Genomic DNA, 14108 nt, shown 5'->3' with positions numbered 1-14108 from the left:
ACCTTCTATTCAAAAGACTGTCTTTTGCTGCAAGAATTTGGTAAAATAGATTGCCCTCTCTCAAATGTGCAAATTGTTGTAAACACTGTTGACATTCAGTATGTGAGTGCACAAACACTACTGATGCCTTTGTGTATCTTTATGTCATGTCAAACACGATTTATGGTCACATATGACCAATGTTATCTATCCTAATATCCTACAAACCAGTCCTTTTACTATGAGTCCAAAAGATAAAAACAGCTGAAAAGGATCCAAATAAATAATTGTATTTCAGAGAAAAATAGTTCCCCAAAATAAGAAATTGTTCAAAGATATTAAAAATATATATAAATATATATATAATTAAAAATAAGAAGATATTCAAAAAGAGGACCTGAAGCACCCATTTATATGAAATTAATATGTGGAAGTCTCATAAGGAATTTCATAAGACATTATAAGATTTTAAATACAGATTTCAATGAAGAATCATTGGTTTATTCATCCAGATTTAATCAACCTCTATGGCTTCGATAAAATCTTCCAGCTCCAGAGGATTCTGAAAAAAAAAAATCTCTGTGCCTGATTGTCTCACTTAAGTAGAATGCTGATATGCATCTCTCTTATTGCCCTGTCACCACTGGAGGTTCACTTTCCATGATGTAATACTACGGAGACTACTTTACAGAAGAAATCCTCAGGTTAGGGATGTCAGGAGTATGTTCTATTCATCCAATAGAACTCCCAATGGCAGTACTACTTTCAAGTAGCAATAGAAAGAGTTGTAGCCATTGAATACTTACTGTCTCACTGTCACTCAAAGGTTCATCTGATGCCTCTGTGTCAGGATCGTCTGCTTCAAAGGACGTAACACTGATTCTGCCTAATTCAATTTCTATTTCTTTTTCAATTCCTTCAATATCTTCTGACATTCTACTTTCCACAGTGTCTTATCTGTTTTCAAAGCTACACAAAGAAAATAATACCTTTCAGCACAGCATGAACTCAAATAGTCTTCATTTAGCCTATGTTCATTCAGATGTATTTATTGAACAGTTAGCTTAAAACATGAACATCTCACTCCAAAACAGCAAGCAAAAATAAAAAAAAAATATGTTACCTTGTGATAAGAATCCTCCTCAGGCTACCGCTCAAAATTTTGCAAATGTTATGAAATTTCAATATGAAAAACCTCTGCCTGCTCTCTACAATTTGTGGAAAGTATCAGCGCCATAAGTTAAGGCTCACAAGGAATTTTTTTCAGCCCTAATAGTTACCAAGCAGAAAAAAAGTTTTGAACAATAATCAACAATATTAACAATTACAAAATAAGACTAAGAATTCAGAAAGCACTCAATGACGTTTTAATGATACAGAGAAAACAGTCAGAAATGTCACAACCCACAGAAGAACAAGATTTGTGGATGGATCCAGACCGGAGGAAAACGGGTTCCCCGTCATCCCCACCTCCCTCCTTCCGCAACCAGTGCCCCTTTTCAACCCAGGGACATGGGACGCAGCCTAGATCCGCCCCATCTGAGGCAGCGAGCAGCTCCTGGTCCCTCGCAGGCTCCTGCAACAGGAGACGGGACGCGCGGAGCGCATCTCAGCCGGGACAGCGTTAAGCGAACCCGGAGAAGGAAAACTACACCTCCCAAAAGGCATCGCGGCGGGAGACAGCCCGGTCCACAGCCCCGTCCCAGGAGGAGTCGCCCTTTTGCATGCTGGGAGTTGTAGTCCATCCCTCCGGGCAACTGCCGCCCTCCGATCCCCCTTGCCTATTCCACATAGCCACTTACCTACCGTTCACCCGAGCCTCTCCCGGAGCTCCCGCCTTCCCGGCCGCCTCCGGAGGCCGACCACCTCTCCACTCTGAAATCCCGCGGCCGCCAGCCGCTGCTGGCCAGGCGCTCCGTGCGGAGAACGAGAACCCGCCGCTGCGCCGCCGGGAGCGTTACCACGGCAACGGGAAACAGCGTCTCGGACGGACAGTGGGAGGAGCCAAACTTCGCCGGGAGCTGCCGTTTGCTGCTGGGGCGGCAGGCGGCGTGTCCCGGCGTGGCGGAGAGCACCTCTCAGTATTTTATTCGGGTTTTTTGGTTTGATTTGATTTGATTTTTTGTTTGTTTGTTTGTTTCTTTGTATGCGTGTTTGTTTTTCTTTGTTTGTGGTTTTTTTATTTGGTTTGGTTGTTTTGTGGGTTTTGCTTTGTTTTGCTTTTAAGTAATAGACTGGAATTTAGTCTTCACAGTAAATTGGAATAGGCAATTAATCGTGGGGGGAAAAAAAGCCAGACCAAAGACAAGTTAAAGGTATATTAAAACACTATGATTTTGCTTCCTGTTTGCCAAGAGAACTCCAGAGCCATAAAAAATGAAAACTTGCCAGACATGCCTTCTGTCCTCACACACCGGGGCTCTGTCACGGCTCGGCAAGGCCAGCGTCCCACCGGCGAGGCAGGAGGGGTGCTCATGGAATCACGGAATGGAAGGGACCTAAAAGATCTCCACTGCCACAGATCACCTTGTCCCAACCCCACTACCGTGGGCAGGGACACCTTCCTCTAGACCTAAGGGTTGCTTAGAGCCCCATCCAACCTGGCCTTGAACACTTCCAAAGATGGGGCATCCACAACCTCTCTGGCAACCTGTTCCAGTGTCTCACCACCTTCTGAGTGAAGAATTCCTTCCTAGCATCTAATCTAAATCTCCTTGCTTTTAGTTTAAAATCATTCCACCTTGTCCTATCACTGTCTGCCTGTGTAAAACATTCCTTTCTGATTATTTAAGAGCCTGGAGGAAATGTCCAGTTGGAGAATTAAAAACTCCACACAATTCAGTCAAGCAAAAGCGATACAGGGCAGGCAGGGTGCAGATAATATCATTTTAGTCTCTAATGGTGTTCAGAGGGAAAGCATCTGACCCTGAGACTGATAAGGAATATCAAGATGCAAAGACAGGTATAACGAAAAAACCAGAGCTGAAATGTAAAGTCAGGTTTTACACAGAAAGGGTGCATTTTGGGATCAAAGGGAAGGATCTGACAAGAATGGTGGGGCTTTTCCTATCTACCATCTTCAGAATAAAATTAATACCTTTCTGAAAGACTTATGGATGTTAAGCACAAAATACTGGATTCAAGGGCAACCCTTTACTGTTTCTTCACCAGTGTTATGGATGAGTAAGACATTTAAATATTAAAATAATAGAAAGTCACCCATTTGAAATCCACCACTTCACAGAATCATGTAACTGGTGAACTTTTCAATCTGGTCAAGTTTTTAAGCATTGATTTGAATGTGCATTTAGTACTTGTTTTGTGAAGATGTCATGCTGTGACCATGGTGAATGAAGACCATATCATGTATTTAGCAAATAACTTTGCCAATAAAAGAGAGGTTTCTGTAGGCATGTTGCCTGTATCCAGGAAGTCAGGGCTCGTCAACAGAGGAAAACTTCTCTGTTGTAAGAGTGTGTTTACACTGGACTTCAGGAAGAAATGTATCACTATTAGACTGTGGTCTTTAAGGTAGGATGTAAATATTCAATGCTGATAAGGATTTTCTCATGTAGAAACAATATTATAAAGTGTAAGTAATTTTATAAAGATAATATTTCTAATTTTCAGATCAATAATGTAAGGTAAACTGAATTATTTAAAATTACTCAAAGCTTTGAAACCACATAATTTTTACAACAGAACTATTGGAGATGCCAGTTTTCAAATGAAATATGTAACTGTTCATGTTTTATTCAGGGTTTTTTTTACTAGAACAATACATCACAGCAATTTTTTAATACATTCTGGTTTTGAAAATTGTCGTGTAATTTTACTGCTCTTAAAAGTGGTGAGACTTCTTCAGGGAGAGAAGCCAATTATCACATACAGTCCATAAGTTTACATGGTGTGTTATTGACCCATTATTGACTCCACTCCACTCCACTGTGGAGCAGGTTTGAGAAGCTTACTACAGCTTTCTTCACTGTGCATTTCAGCAACAGAAGTTTCACAATCCAGACAGGCATTGAGGACCTCGACAGGGCAAGCAAGGCTTTTGTTTGCTCAGTCTTTTCTTCTGAAAAACAAATTTAATACATATGTAACATATGTTTTGTATCCAAAATAAGTTGTTAATGCAAGAGAGTTTTTGACTGCAGAAGCTTCATATTTGTCATCTCTTCATGTCAGCTGGTATCCTTAATAATTAGAAAGGGCATTGAAGAATATAAGCTCAAATGTATGCCAGTCTATGTAACTCTTGCCATATAAATCTTCCAAAATACATGCTGCTTTCAAATGTTTTTTTGCAGTTAAAAAGAAAACAAAGCTAAAAATATATAAATCAATACATGTGTACAATGTAACATTAGGTGCAATTGAGACCAGACACCATTTTGATACTTCTACAGTTGCTACTACTTTTTGTTCAACATATCAAATGACTGTTTAAATTTATAAAACATTGTCTGAAGAAAATAAATACTGTTGTAATCAATTGGTTTAGTTATATTTGTTTCATATTGAATGTATGACTGTATTTTCAATTGTGATTCAAAAATGAAAACAGAAGAATTCAAATAAGAGATAAAACACTAATACAGAAGTACTATCTAAGTGTCGTCAGTGGAATTTTCTAGATTAAAAAAAATCTGTTTTCTTTCTCTTATTTGGCAGCTTCAAAATATTCTTTAAGATGTTTTTAATTAAAGCAACAATCCTCCTTTTTTTCTCTTTCCCAGGCTCTAGGTCTTATGCTTTTGACATTTGACCTGTGGCTTTTATTCAAGAGAAACAATTTATTCAGTGTGTTATGTGAGTATAAATAGAATTTTTCATTTGTTTTAAATAATTTGTTTTTAAAAAATGCCCCATCCTTCTAAGTGTTCAAGTTCATGCTGGATGGGGCTTTGAGCAATCTTTCTAGTGGAAAGTGTCCCTGCCCATGGGAAGGATGTTGAATCTAGGTGATCTCTAATGTCCCTTCCAACCCAAACCGTTTTATTGCATGGCTCTCTGTAATCAACAGAAACAGTAATAGATTTTCGTTTTCACAAGGTGGCAGTATTGGATTGAACTGCATAGTTGTAGGGTTTTTTTCTGTTGAGTATATTTTCCATCATTAGACAGTATGATTATCAAAATAGGAGAAAACATATATTGTTATAACTACAATTTATATATTCTTATACTTTATGCAATTTAATTATTTCTCCTGATGGAAAGCTTATAGATGAATCACTGAAAAATAAATCAGCTTTTTTCATCTTTTCTGCATTTGACCTGCATTTGGCAAGATTATAGATACTTTAAGTAAATATTTAGATCGAATGAATAAAAGTTTAAGAACTTGGGCCTCTCCATATGGACATTGCTTTTTCCGAGAGTGTCTATCAATTTTTTTCACAGAAAAGTAAGTTTTGGGTCACATAATACCAGCTGTGCTCTTAAAGGTTTGACTACCTTGGCAATGTTGAGAAGCATCAGTGCAGTAATTCTGGTACAAAGCATTTGAGCTGGAAGTAATAAAAAACCCAGCTACTTCCCATATCTATGGAAAAATGGTTGAATTGGAAAGGAGAAAGTGGCCAGTCACAAAGAGGCTGAATCTGAGCCTCAATTTGATGAGAACGATTTCTGTATCCCCATAGAATTTGCATATGTGATAATAATTTTTGGAAAACAAAAAAAATCTGTAAACTTGTAATTATTTTCTGATTTCATTTTGAGTGGTTCACATTGTTCAGTTGAGAATGTTCTGTTTGCATCTCATATGTTGTTACCATCATCTGAATTTATGAAAATATATCTTTTTCTCTCTGTGACTGCAGGTATAAATAATAATACTACTCTTCTATCATTCTACTATTTCCATCCTTTCAGTAATGGCATTGAAAATACTTAAATGTTTTTCTGGAATAAGTTTTGTAAGTGGAAGTCTCAGGAAAAAAAAAAAACAAAGGAAAAACGTAATAGTATAAATGCACTGTGTTACAGTTTCTTTGGGGAAAACCAACTAGTGACATATATTTCTTGTGTATTACTTGGCATTGGATCTGTTATTACTTTTACATCAACCATGGGATTCCTTGGAAGTACTGTGGAAATCAAATGTCTACTTATTATACTAAGTGTAAATCAGTCTCCAACTTTCTTGTAAAATGAAAGGGAATTTTGCATGCATGAAAAATGTGATCCTGTCTTGATGTGATTTCCAGACACAGCACTTAACAAATGTGCTGATAGAAAGACATATTTAGATAAAGTCCTGGCTCAGATGAAATCTCAACAAAATTGAACACCTTTCCATATCCCTGCATGGAAGTTTTCAATGACAAAGGTTCAATGTTCACTATGTGTTGAAGAAATAAAGAAAAGCCTACTCCAGAATATTGCAGCTTGAAGGTACAGGTAGCTACAGTATGGCTACCATATTGAAACAGCAAACTATGATTAAAAATTTGTTACCTATGTAGACCTACTTGGAGACTCCATATTTATATAGAATTCCTGCTTTTTTAAGGGAAGAACACTTGGATTTCTGAAAGATTGCACTGTAACTATATATTCTTATATCACTTTGATTACATATTTTTCCTCTGTCTTTTGTTTATTGTCATCCCTTTTGAATGATCTGTTTTAGGCTGCGAAGGCTGAAGCAATGAACAGTGTTACTGATTCATTTGTTAAGCACTACAATATTCATCATTAATATTCAATATTTTGTACAACAAAGAGAGGACTCCAGCTGCAATAACCAGGAACCTTGTTCCTTCTTCCTTCCTAATACTGCCTAGGCATGTAGTGCTTACCTCACAATTTATTAGACAATGAAAGAAAAAAGTGTCTCATTTCCAACCTTCATGAAACCATCTAGTATCACAATATCTAGATAATGTAGGTGAAAATTTGTTATCAGTGAAAATGAGCAAAATCAACTATCTTTTTATTTTGATTTTGTGCCTTATAGCTCAAAGGAGTCCTTAAATAGGTATGAGGTTTAGATACCATTATAATGGGAATAAAGAAATAAGAATTTTCTTCAGTAAAGCACAGATGCTTAACAACAGCTTTTGTTCTTCACTTCCAAGGCAGTTATGGTTACATCTTTAAGCCCAAAACAGTGAGCTGTGCTTTGCCTGAAGCCTGCCTCTTAGATGGTGACGTCACTTTCTGGAGGTTTCCAGGAAAAAAAAAATCTTACTTTTCTTGGAATCACTCTAAATAATAGTCACAAACGATTATACATGAGCTTCTGGAAATTTTATTGTATTTCTCACTTTTTCAAAATAACTTTTGGCTTTTTTTCCAGTATATGGGTTTTCAAATGCTGGTGTTGGTTAGCCAGATAGCAATATTGGTGCTGATAAGTATGAAGAAAGAAGAGGTATGTACATAAAATTATGTGAGACTACTGATAATTTCAAATTTTTTTCTTTCAATTACTTAAAAATACCTAATAATTCTTACTGTATACTGTATTATCATTTGATTTAAATTGAGCATTCTACATGTTGACCAGGAATAGCAGAACATGTGGAAAACTTAATTTCAGGAATTGAGTATAATTCAATATAGTAAAGCGGAGAGCATGGAAATATATTTCCAATTTCTCTGCTGTAAAATAACCCTACTCTTCCTATTCAGAAATGTGGAATCAGCAGTGGAAGGGACAACTTTATTCCTTATTAAAGGACGACCCAGGAAGTTCTTCTTTCCTAGGGATTAGCAGGGATGGAAGAAAGCATTTCATGCTAAGCTGTGTCTGCTAGCAGGTGACAGCAGTAGTCCCTTGTGCAATTGATAGTAGAAGCTATTGGTATCATGGCATGCAAAGTATACTAATGAATTACTAACTTTATTTTTTAACCTGTATTTTAACTACAAGCAGAGATCTAATCTAGGGAACATGCATCTTTGGTTTTAACAACAGGAAGCGACAAAAATACCAACATAGCTGTTGTCAATAGAAACTGTTCCACTTTAAAGCTTTATTCAGTCATTTATTTTTCTACATATAGCAACTCCAATAGCTTAAGCAGTCCTCACAGTATTTTATGGAGGGTAATCTGTACTGAATCTCTACTGGTCTGACTACTTCTGTATTCTATAATTTAAAAATCTATGGTTTAAAGAAACCTCCAGTGACAGTGTTCTCATAAGGTCCATGCAGTTCTTCAAAGTCTGCTGCTATTCAGGCAAAGTACAGCACAAATAAATTAGTTTTACTCCTTCAAAGTGCATCTGTATCATCAACATTTCTCTATTAAATGTTGATTTATAATGATGGAATCTTGTCTGTTTTATATGATGGGTTTACATATTGAAATATTTGAACTTTCAGGAGTGATGCGTTCTGGAGTCAGCTATTTACACTAAGAAAAATTGATTGAAAGTTTGCAGTTAAATTATTTTATATCAACATTGATTGCACTTGATCTCAACCTTAATTAAGGGTTACTGAATTATAATAAATGATGGGTACATCACCATTCACTCTGCAAACTTTTGAGTTTTGTTTTTAGTATGGCTGTGGTAAGAGAAATGAGTTGGTGAAGGCTGATTTCTTTCTTGTTTTAAAGGCACCTTTCAGTGGCCTAGGAGTTCTCCTCTGCATGTGTTCTGCATGCATGCTACAGTCTCTATAATCACACTCTTTGTGATCAGCTTCTCCACTTCAATTACTGTTGAAGGTGTATTTTAATAGTCTCAGCAAAGATGTCTAATCTAGGACCAATGTAAGCTATTAACTCCTCTAGCCCAAAGCAATACATGTCCTGGCCAGATTCCATGGTGCTCATATAAATTTGTATCGTATTAGGTCTAGAATCAACTTTGGTTTTATCCTTTTTGTTATATGGTGCTGTTCTTATTAAAAAGAAGTGTGTGAAGTCGGATTTAGTATTTCAGGATTTTGAAGAACTTGTCAGTTTATATAGGAGATGACAGTTCTGGTCACTGAAGTTTCCTGCAAATGAAAAAACTGATGGGTGTTCTAGCATCTTTTACTGTGCTAGATACCATAAAACACTTGATCTGCTTAGGTCTCAAGACTGATGTGAACCATGGACAAGAATAAGGTCAAAATAGAGCTCCTAATGTGAGAGCGTTTAAATAGCTATTGCACTGAGACTCTCTCAGAAATAATGCTTAAAGTCTAAAATGAGCTTGCAAATCAGTACTTTCAATACATATACTAAATTATTAATCATAATACTTTTTTTACCTGCCAGAAGGCAATTTGTTTCCTTTTTTTAGAAAATTCCCTGAAAGCACTTGGATGGTATCAATTGTTTTGGAATTTGTTAGCAATGTTTTTGACCAGTGGTCTGCTATCAACCTTTAAAATTAATCCTCCATTATGACGTTTTAATTAGAAACACTACAGCTCAACAGTTTAATATGCTTTAGTATGCTTCTATAGATCAGCTGTGAGTCCTTTAATATGACTTCTTGCAGAGGTGAGTTACACTGTTTTTAATGACTGTTGAAGATAATTTATGATTCCAGATAACTCACAAAGCATGTATCTCTAGTCTCAAAATTAAAAATGTATTTGTAATGTATTTTTAAAATCTGTTCTTTGAAAATCCATTCATTGCATTCATGATTTTTCAAGTGATTAATGCTGACCCCATTATGTCAGTGGTGCAACTAGACTATGTGCTAGTATACTTGACCAATTTTATTGAACTGTTGTAGGAGCACAGAATTCAGAAAGCTGTGTACTCACCACCCACCCAGGTCTGCACGTTTAAATTGTGTCAGATCTCAAAGTAGTGGATATTTTGCTGCTGAAATTGTTGGTATCTGCCATGAGAAAAATAAAAAGCCTAAGTTCGTAAGTAGTGTTAAAGAAGAACTGTATTTTATATATTTTCAATTATATTTAATGTACTCCTTAAAGCTGGTGACTATTTAACTGAACTCATAGAGTTGTTGAAATGGAATATTTATAGAAAGAAAGGACATCTTTGGCTAAGTTATCTAATTTTCAAAATTCAGCAGTAGTATATCTTGAATTGAATCTTCAAAAAATGAGATGTTTTTCTTTAGCATCTATGTGCTAAACTATAGAGGACTTTTCATCCCAAAAAACAATTCAAAGATTTCTTAAGTTTCATCCCGATTCAGAATGAAAATCTCCTGGAATTTCTTATATGAAAAGAATTCCATTCTCCAAGCTGTTTTATATTGTAGTTTGGTTTTATGTTACTGATGTTGAAATAGATTATTGGGAAGATCTAACTGGCAATCCTTTTGAACAGGGTACAGTATTCGCTTTGTGCTTCAAGTTTGAGCTATGTGTTCACAAAAGATCAGTTGTTGCTAAAACATGAGTTGGAATAGGGGAATTTACTAATCTCTCTCTTGGAGGGGAGAATTTTTGCAAATATGATGTTAAAATGGACAAAGGTATACATAAATGTTTTCAAAATCTGGTCCTTGTTGAAGTTGCTAGATCTGCATAGAACAGTGTCTGTGTTTTTATTTTTATCATATATTTTATAAAATTTGTCTCCATTTACTGCATTCATTATGAAACCATGTTCATTGTGCTTTTCCCCATAGTATATAGTTTTATTTATTCTTTTAGTTGTACTGCACAGTTAGCACTTCCTTAGTCTATCTTAATGCTTACACACAATTTCTACACTGAAATTACTTTTTGAGGCTAAGAGTTATTGTCAAAATGTTTTACTTTATTCTGGATTTGTAATTATTTTTGCTTTTTATTTTTATGTGTAATAGAATAATTTAGAGTCTAAAAGAAAGTTCATAGAATCATAGAATCATAGAATGGTCTGAATTGGAAGGGACCTTCAATATCATCTAGATCCAACCACCCTTCTGTGGACAGGGACACTTTCCACTAGACGAGGTTGCTCAGAGCTCTACCCATCATGGCCTTGAACGCTTCCAGGCATCCACAACTCATCATACCACAGAGAAAGTTCTATATATTTTTAAAGTATGTTCTTATAAAGATGCAGTATGATTTCCAAAGTTGACATGATTTTTCTTGACATCTGTTCATCTGTTCTTGCTTAGGGATGTGAAGAATATTGAAATACATGGTTTGAAAACAATGTTCTTAACTGCAGTTGCTATCAGCCTACTAATTACACAGGTAAGAGTACTTTTAAGTAAAAAAAAAACACTCACAAAATACTGATACCCTACTAGTAGTAAAAATTCAGTGCCATTTGGCTTTGGTATGCTCTCCAAAACTTTGTAAAGCTTTCCATCATTTTTCTTCAGAAGTATGATCAAGCATTGTTTACCAACAAGCTCCCATATATTCAATTCCCATTCAGTCTGTGGAATGAACTGTTTGACCAGACTTGTGAAAGCAAACAGCATAGCAAGGACAGGAAGTGGTTAAAGAGAATGTAAAACCTCTGGAGAAAAAGACCTCTTTTGTCCTTTATTTGTACAGAACATACATAAGTATGTTAAAGAGTACAAAACCATGAAACCTCACCTCCCACATACCTATGAGAAAATTTTATTGGGTAGAAAGAAATAAAGCTTCCAATATTAAAACAAAATCATGTGAATAATGGCAAAACGAATTGATTGTTCATTCCACCGATACCCTGAAGGTTAAGTGACATCAAGAAGGCAGAAGGATTTTTGATAATATCTAAAATTGTGAGGTTGAATATGAAATTAGTGCATTTTTGCTCAGAAAATTATAAGTATGACCTATTTTACCTCTTCCATATATAGTACCTTCCCATAGATGCATGTAGTAGAAACATTCTGACTATGGAGTGAACCAGTTCAATAATGAAAAATGGTCCTCAGTGTACACATTCTTGTCAGATGGGAAAGAACTTTTATCCCTGTTCAAGAGCTAAGACCAAGAATCACAGAATCATAGAAACCTTTTGTTTGGAAAAGACCTTTAAGATTATTGAATCCAAACACATTTGGATTCATAGGGTACTGAAATTGAAACTGGAACTTCACTGAATTATGTACTACTTGAAATAGATTTCAAGATACTTCTATGAGTGGTGACACAGCAAGTCTTGCCAGAGCAGAAAATTCAGCTTGTGTCTTCAGACACATGTCCTGATCATTCTCCTTTATATCCTCTGCATTGTCATTCATAGGAGCCAGGTTAGAAGTCAGATTGACTCAGTCATAAGTGAGTATCAACACTTTCTTTGTTGTTTTTAACTCACTCCTTTTCCTTTCTCAGATTTTTTTGATCACACTTACTCATCGGCTGTTTAGAAACATCAGAAAGAATAATATTTGACCAAATGAATCATGAACTCTTCTACATGTTGCTGTGGTGCCAGAATTCTCTGATTGATTTCTGTGACAGTCAACAAAATTACTTCCACTAAAATTTGGATCAGACTCTACGTATTGCAAATCACAATGATATCAACATTTGAACTTTAATATGTTTAGCCTTTGTTTATGACTATTGATATGGTAGTATTTGACAAAATTATGTGTGTTAAAGTCTGAAGTACTATGCTATTTACTAGCTGGTTAATAAATCTTCCTGATAAGCTGAATATTAGTTTCCTGAGTCTCTGGAACAATTTGTTTAGAGTGTTGTAAATAGTACAGTACAGTATACTGCTCTTTGAAACAGAAGGACCCCTTTATCAGATTTGGTTGAGAAAAAAATTAGTAAACATTGCTTCTTTTAGCCTTTACCTTTTCTTCCAGTCCTTTTCTTTTGTCCTTGTCTGTTGTGTAATTCAATCTCAAAAGATTTCACTGAGTCATGTAAGTATTGGAATCCCCAGGTCTTTTCCAAGAAGTGTGGTAGTAGACAACTTTTGTTCTCCCTAAATACTTCTTACCTTTAATTTAATAAAATTACTTTAGTGTTTTAAAGTGAACTGAGTTTGAAACTCTAAAACATTCTTTATCCCCTGAGCAATGAGGTGACCTGAAACATCTTGAGAACTGAGGAAGGTGTGGTATTACAACTGTAGGTGGTAGCATTGTTTATTTTTTCTCTAAAACTTCCCTTTCAGTAATCCATTTTCTGATACTTATAAATTTGGTAACTTCATTGTATTTAGAATGAAAAGAATGACATTTCAAATGCCTGTCACAGTCTGATTTGTTTTATTTAGAAAACTTAAAATACAAGAAATGTGTAAATTCAGAGGGGAATGGCACGCTTAGAACAGAATCTGAATTCCAGACTTTTATTTCTTATTCTTCCATCAGTAGAAACCTAAGGAACTCAGCAATAAAGTCTCTCATCATCGTTTCTCTGCAGCTATCAGGAATCTTCCCCAGCTCCTTGAAGATGATAGAAGATGATTACTCAGTGATATGAACAAGGTCCATAGGGATCCATGGACTGTAAATGTCCTACCTGTTGAAGAGCTCTAGTGTCTTGTACTATGGGTTATTCTCCCCTCCTTCAAGACCCTCCTACTAGGCTCAGTGACCTGAGATATCTGAGGAGGAACGCTGCCTGTACCTCAACCTTTCCATGCTCTTTATCACAAGGTTCCCCACGCTTTTAAGCAATGGGTTCACATTTTTCTTAAACTTCCTTTTGCTGTCTGTTTACTTACAGAAGCTTTTCTTATTACTGTTCACCTCCCTCAATAGTTTCAACTCCAGTTGAGCACTGCCTTTCCTTCATCCATTCCTGATGCTTGGGCAGTGTCTCTCTTGTCCTCCTGGGTAGCCCATTGTCATTTCTACTTTCTGTATTTTTGTGTTTGAGATCTGTACCCAGTTATCAAAATTTGTTGTTTGAGACAAGTGGACCATTCTCCACACTAACCTTCTGCCATGCTTGCTCAGCTATATGCACATCAGCTCAGATAGTTCTTGCACTCTGAGGAGGTTGTACTAGCAAATCAGCCAGCTCTTTGAGGCCCCTTGGCGCTTCAGGGTAGTCTCACATATCATTCTGCCAAACAGATAGCAGATAATCACTTGCTCACTTATTTTAGAATTTTACAGTCCATGGACTCATTATCATTGCAGATGAGATGCTTCACCTTTGTGTTTTCAACCAATTCCACCTTGTTTGTGAGTAACAGAAACAGCAGATCATCTTGTCTAACTGGATTGTTGACCACGTACATCAATCCAGTATTGGTAACAGACTCCAGAAATCTCCTGGGTTA

The 14108-nt window shown here is 36.1% G+C and overlaps 2 protein-coding genes across 2 annotated transcripts in view; one reads left to right on the top strand and one right to left on the bottom strand.

Annotated features, from left to right (window-relative positions):
* Window positions 1-1887, bottom strand: part of LRRIQ1 (leucine rich repeats and IQ motif containing 1) — a 107292-nt gene extending 105405 nt beyond the window's left edge. The window contains exons 1-2 of the mRNA XM_050323903.1: window positions 1786-1887; window positions 786-948 (exon numbers count right to left, since the gene is read on the bottom strand). Of these exons, the coding sequence (XP_050179860.1) occupies window positions 786-914 (129 nt within the window). The 5' untranslated portion in view covers window positions 915-948; window positions 1786-1887. The remainder of the gene's footprint in view (window positions 1-785; window positions 949-1785) is intronic.
* Window positions 1704-12265, top strand: TSPAN19 (tetraspanin 19). Its single transcript, XM_050324828.1, is given in 8 exon segments — window positions 1704-2060; window positions 4530-4615; window positions 4718-4789; window positions 5977-6112; window positions 7292-7366; window positions 11032-11072; window positions 11074-11110; window positions 12191-12265. Coding segments are annotated over 8 exon segments (879 nt in total).
* Window positions 12266-14108: the final 1843 nt, after the last annotated feature.

Source organism: Myiozetetes cayanensis, unplaced genomic scaffold, assembly GCF_022539395.1.
Source record: "Myiozetetes cayanensis isolate MyiCay16 unplaced genomic scaffold, myiCay2020 scf3, whole genome shotgun sequence".
Taxonomy (NCBI): domain Eukaryota; kingdom Metazoa; phylum Chordata; class Aves; order Passeriformes; family Tyrannidae; genus Myiozetetes; species Myiozetetes cayanensis.
Note: the sequence above shows the minus strand (reverse complement) of the source record. Positions and strands in the feature narration are given on the sequence as shown.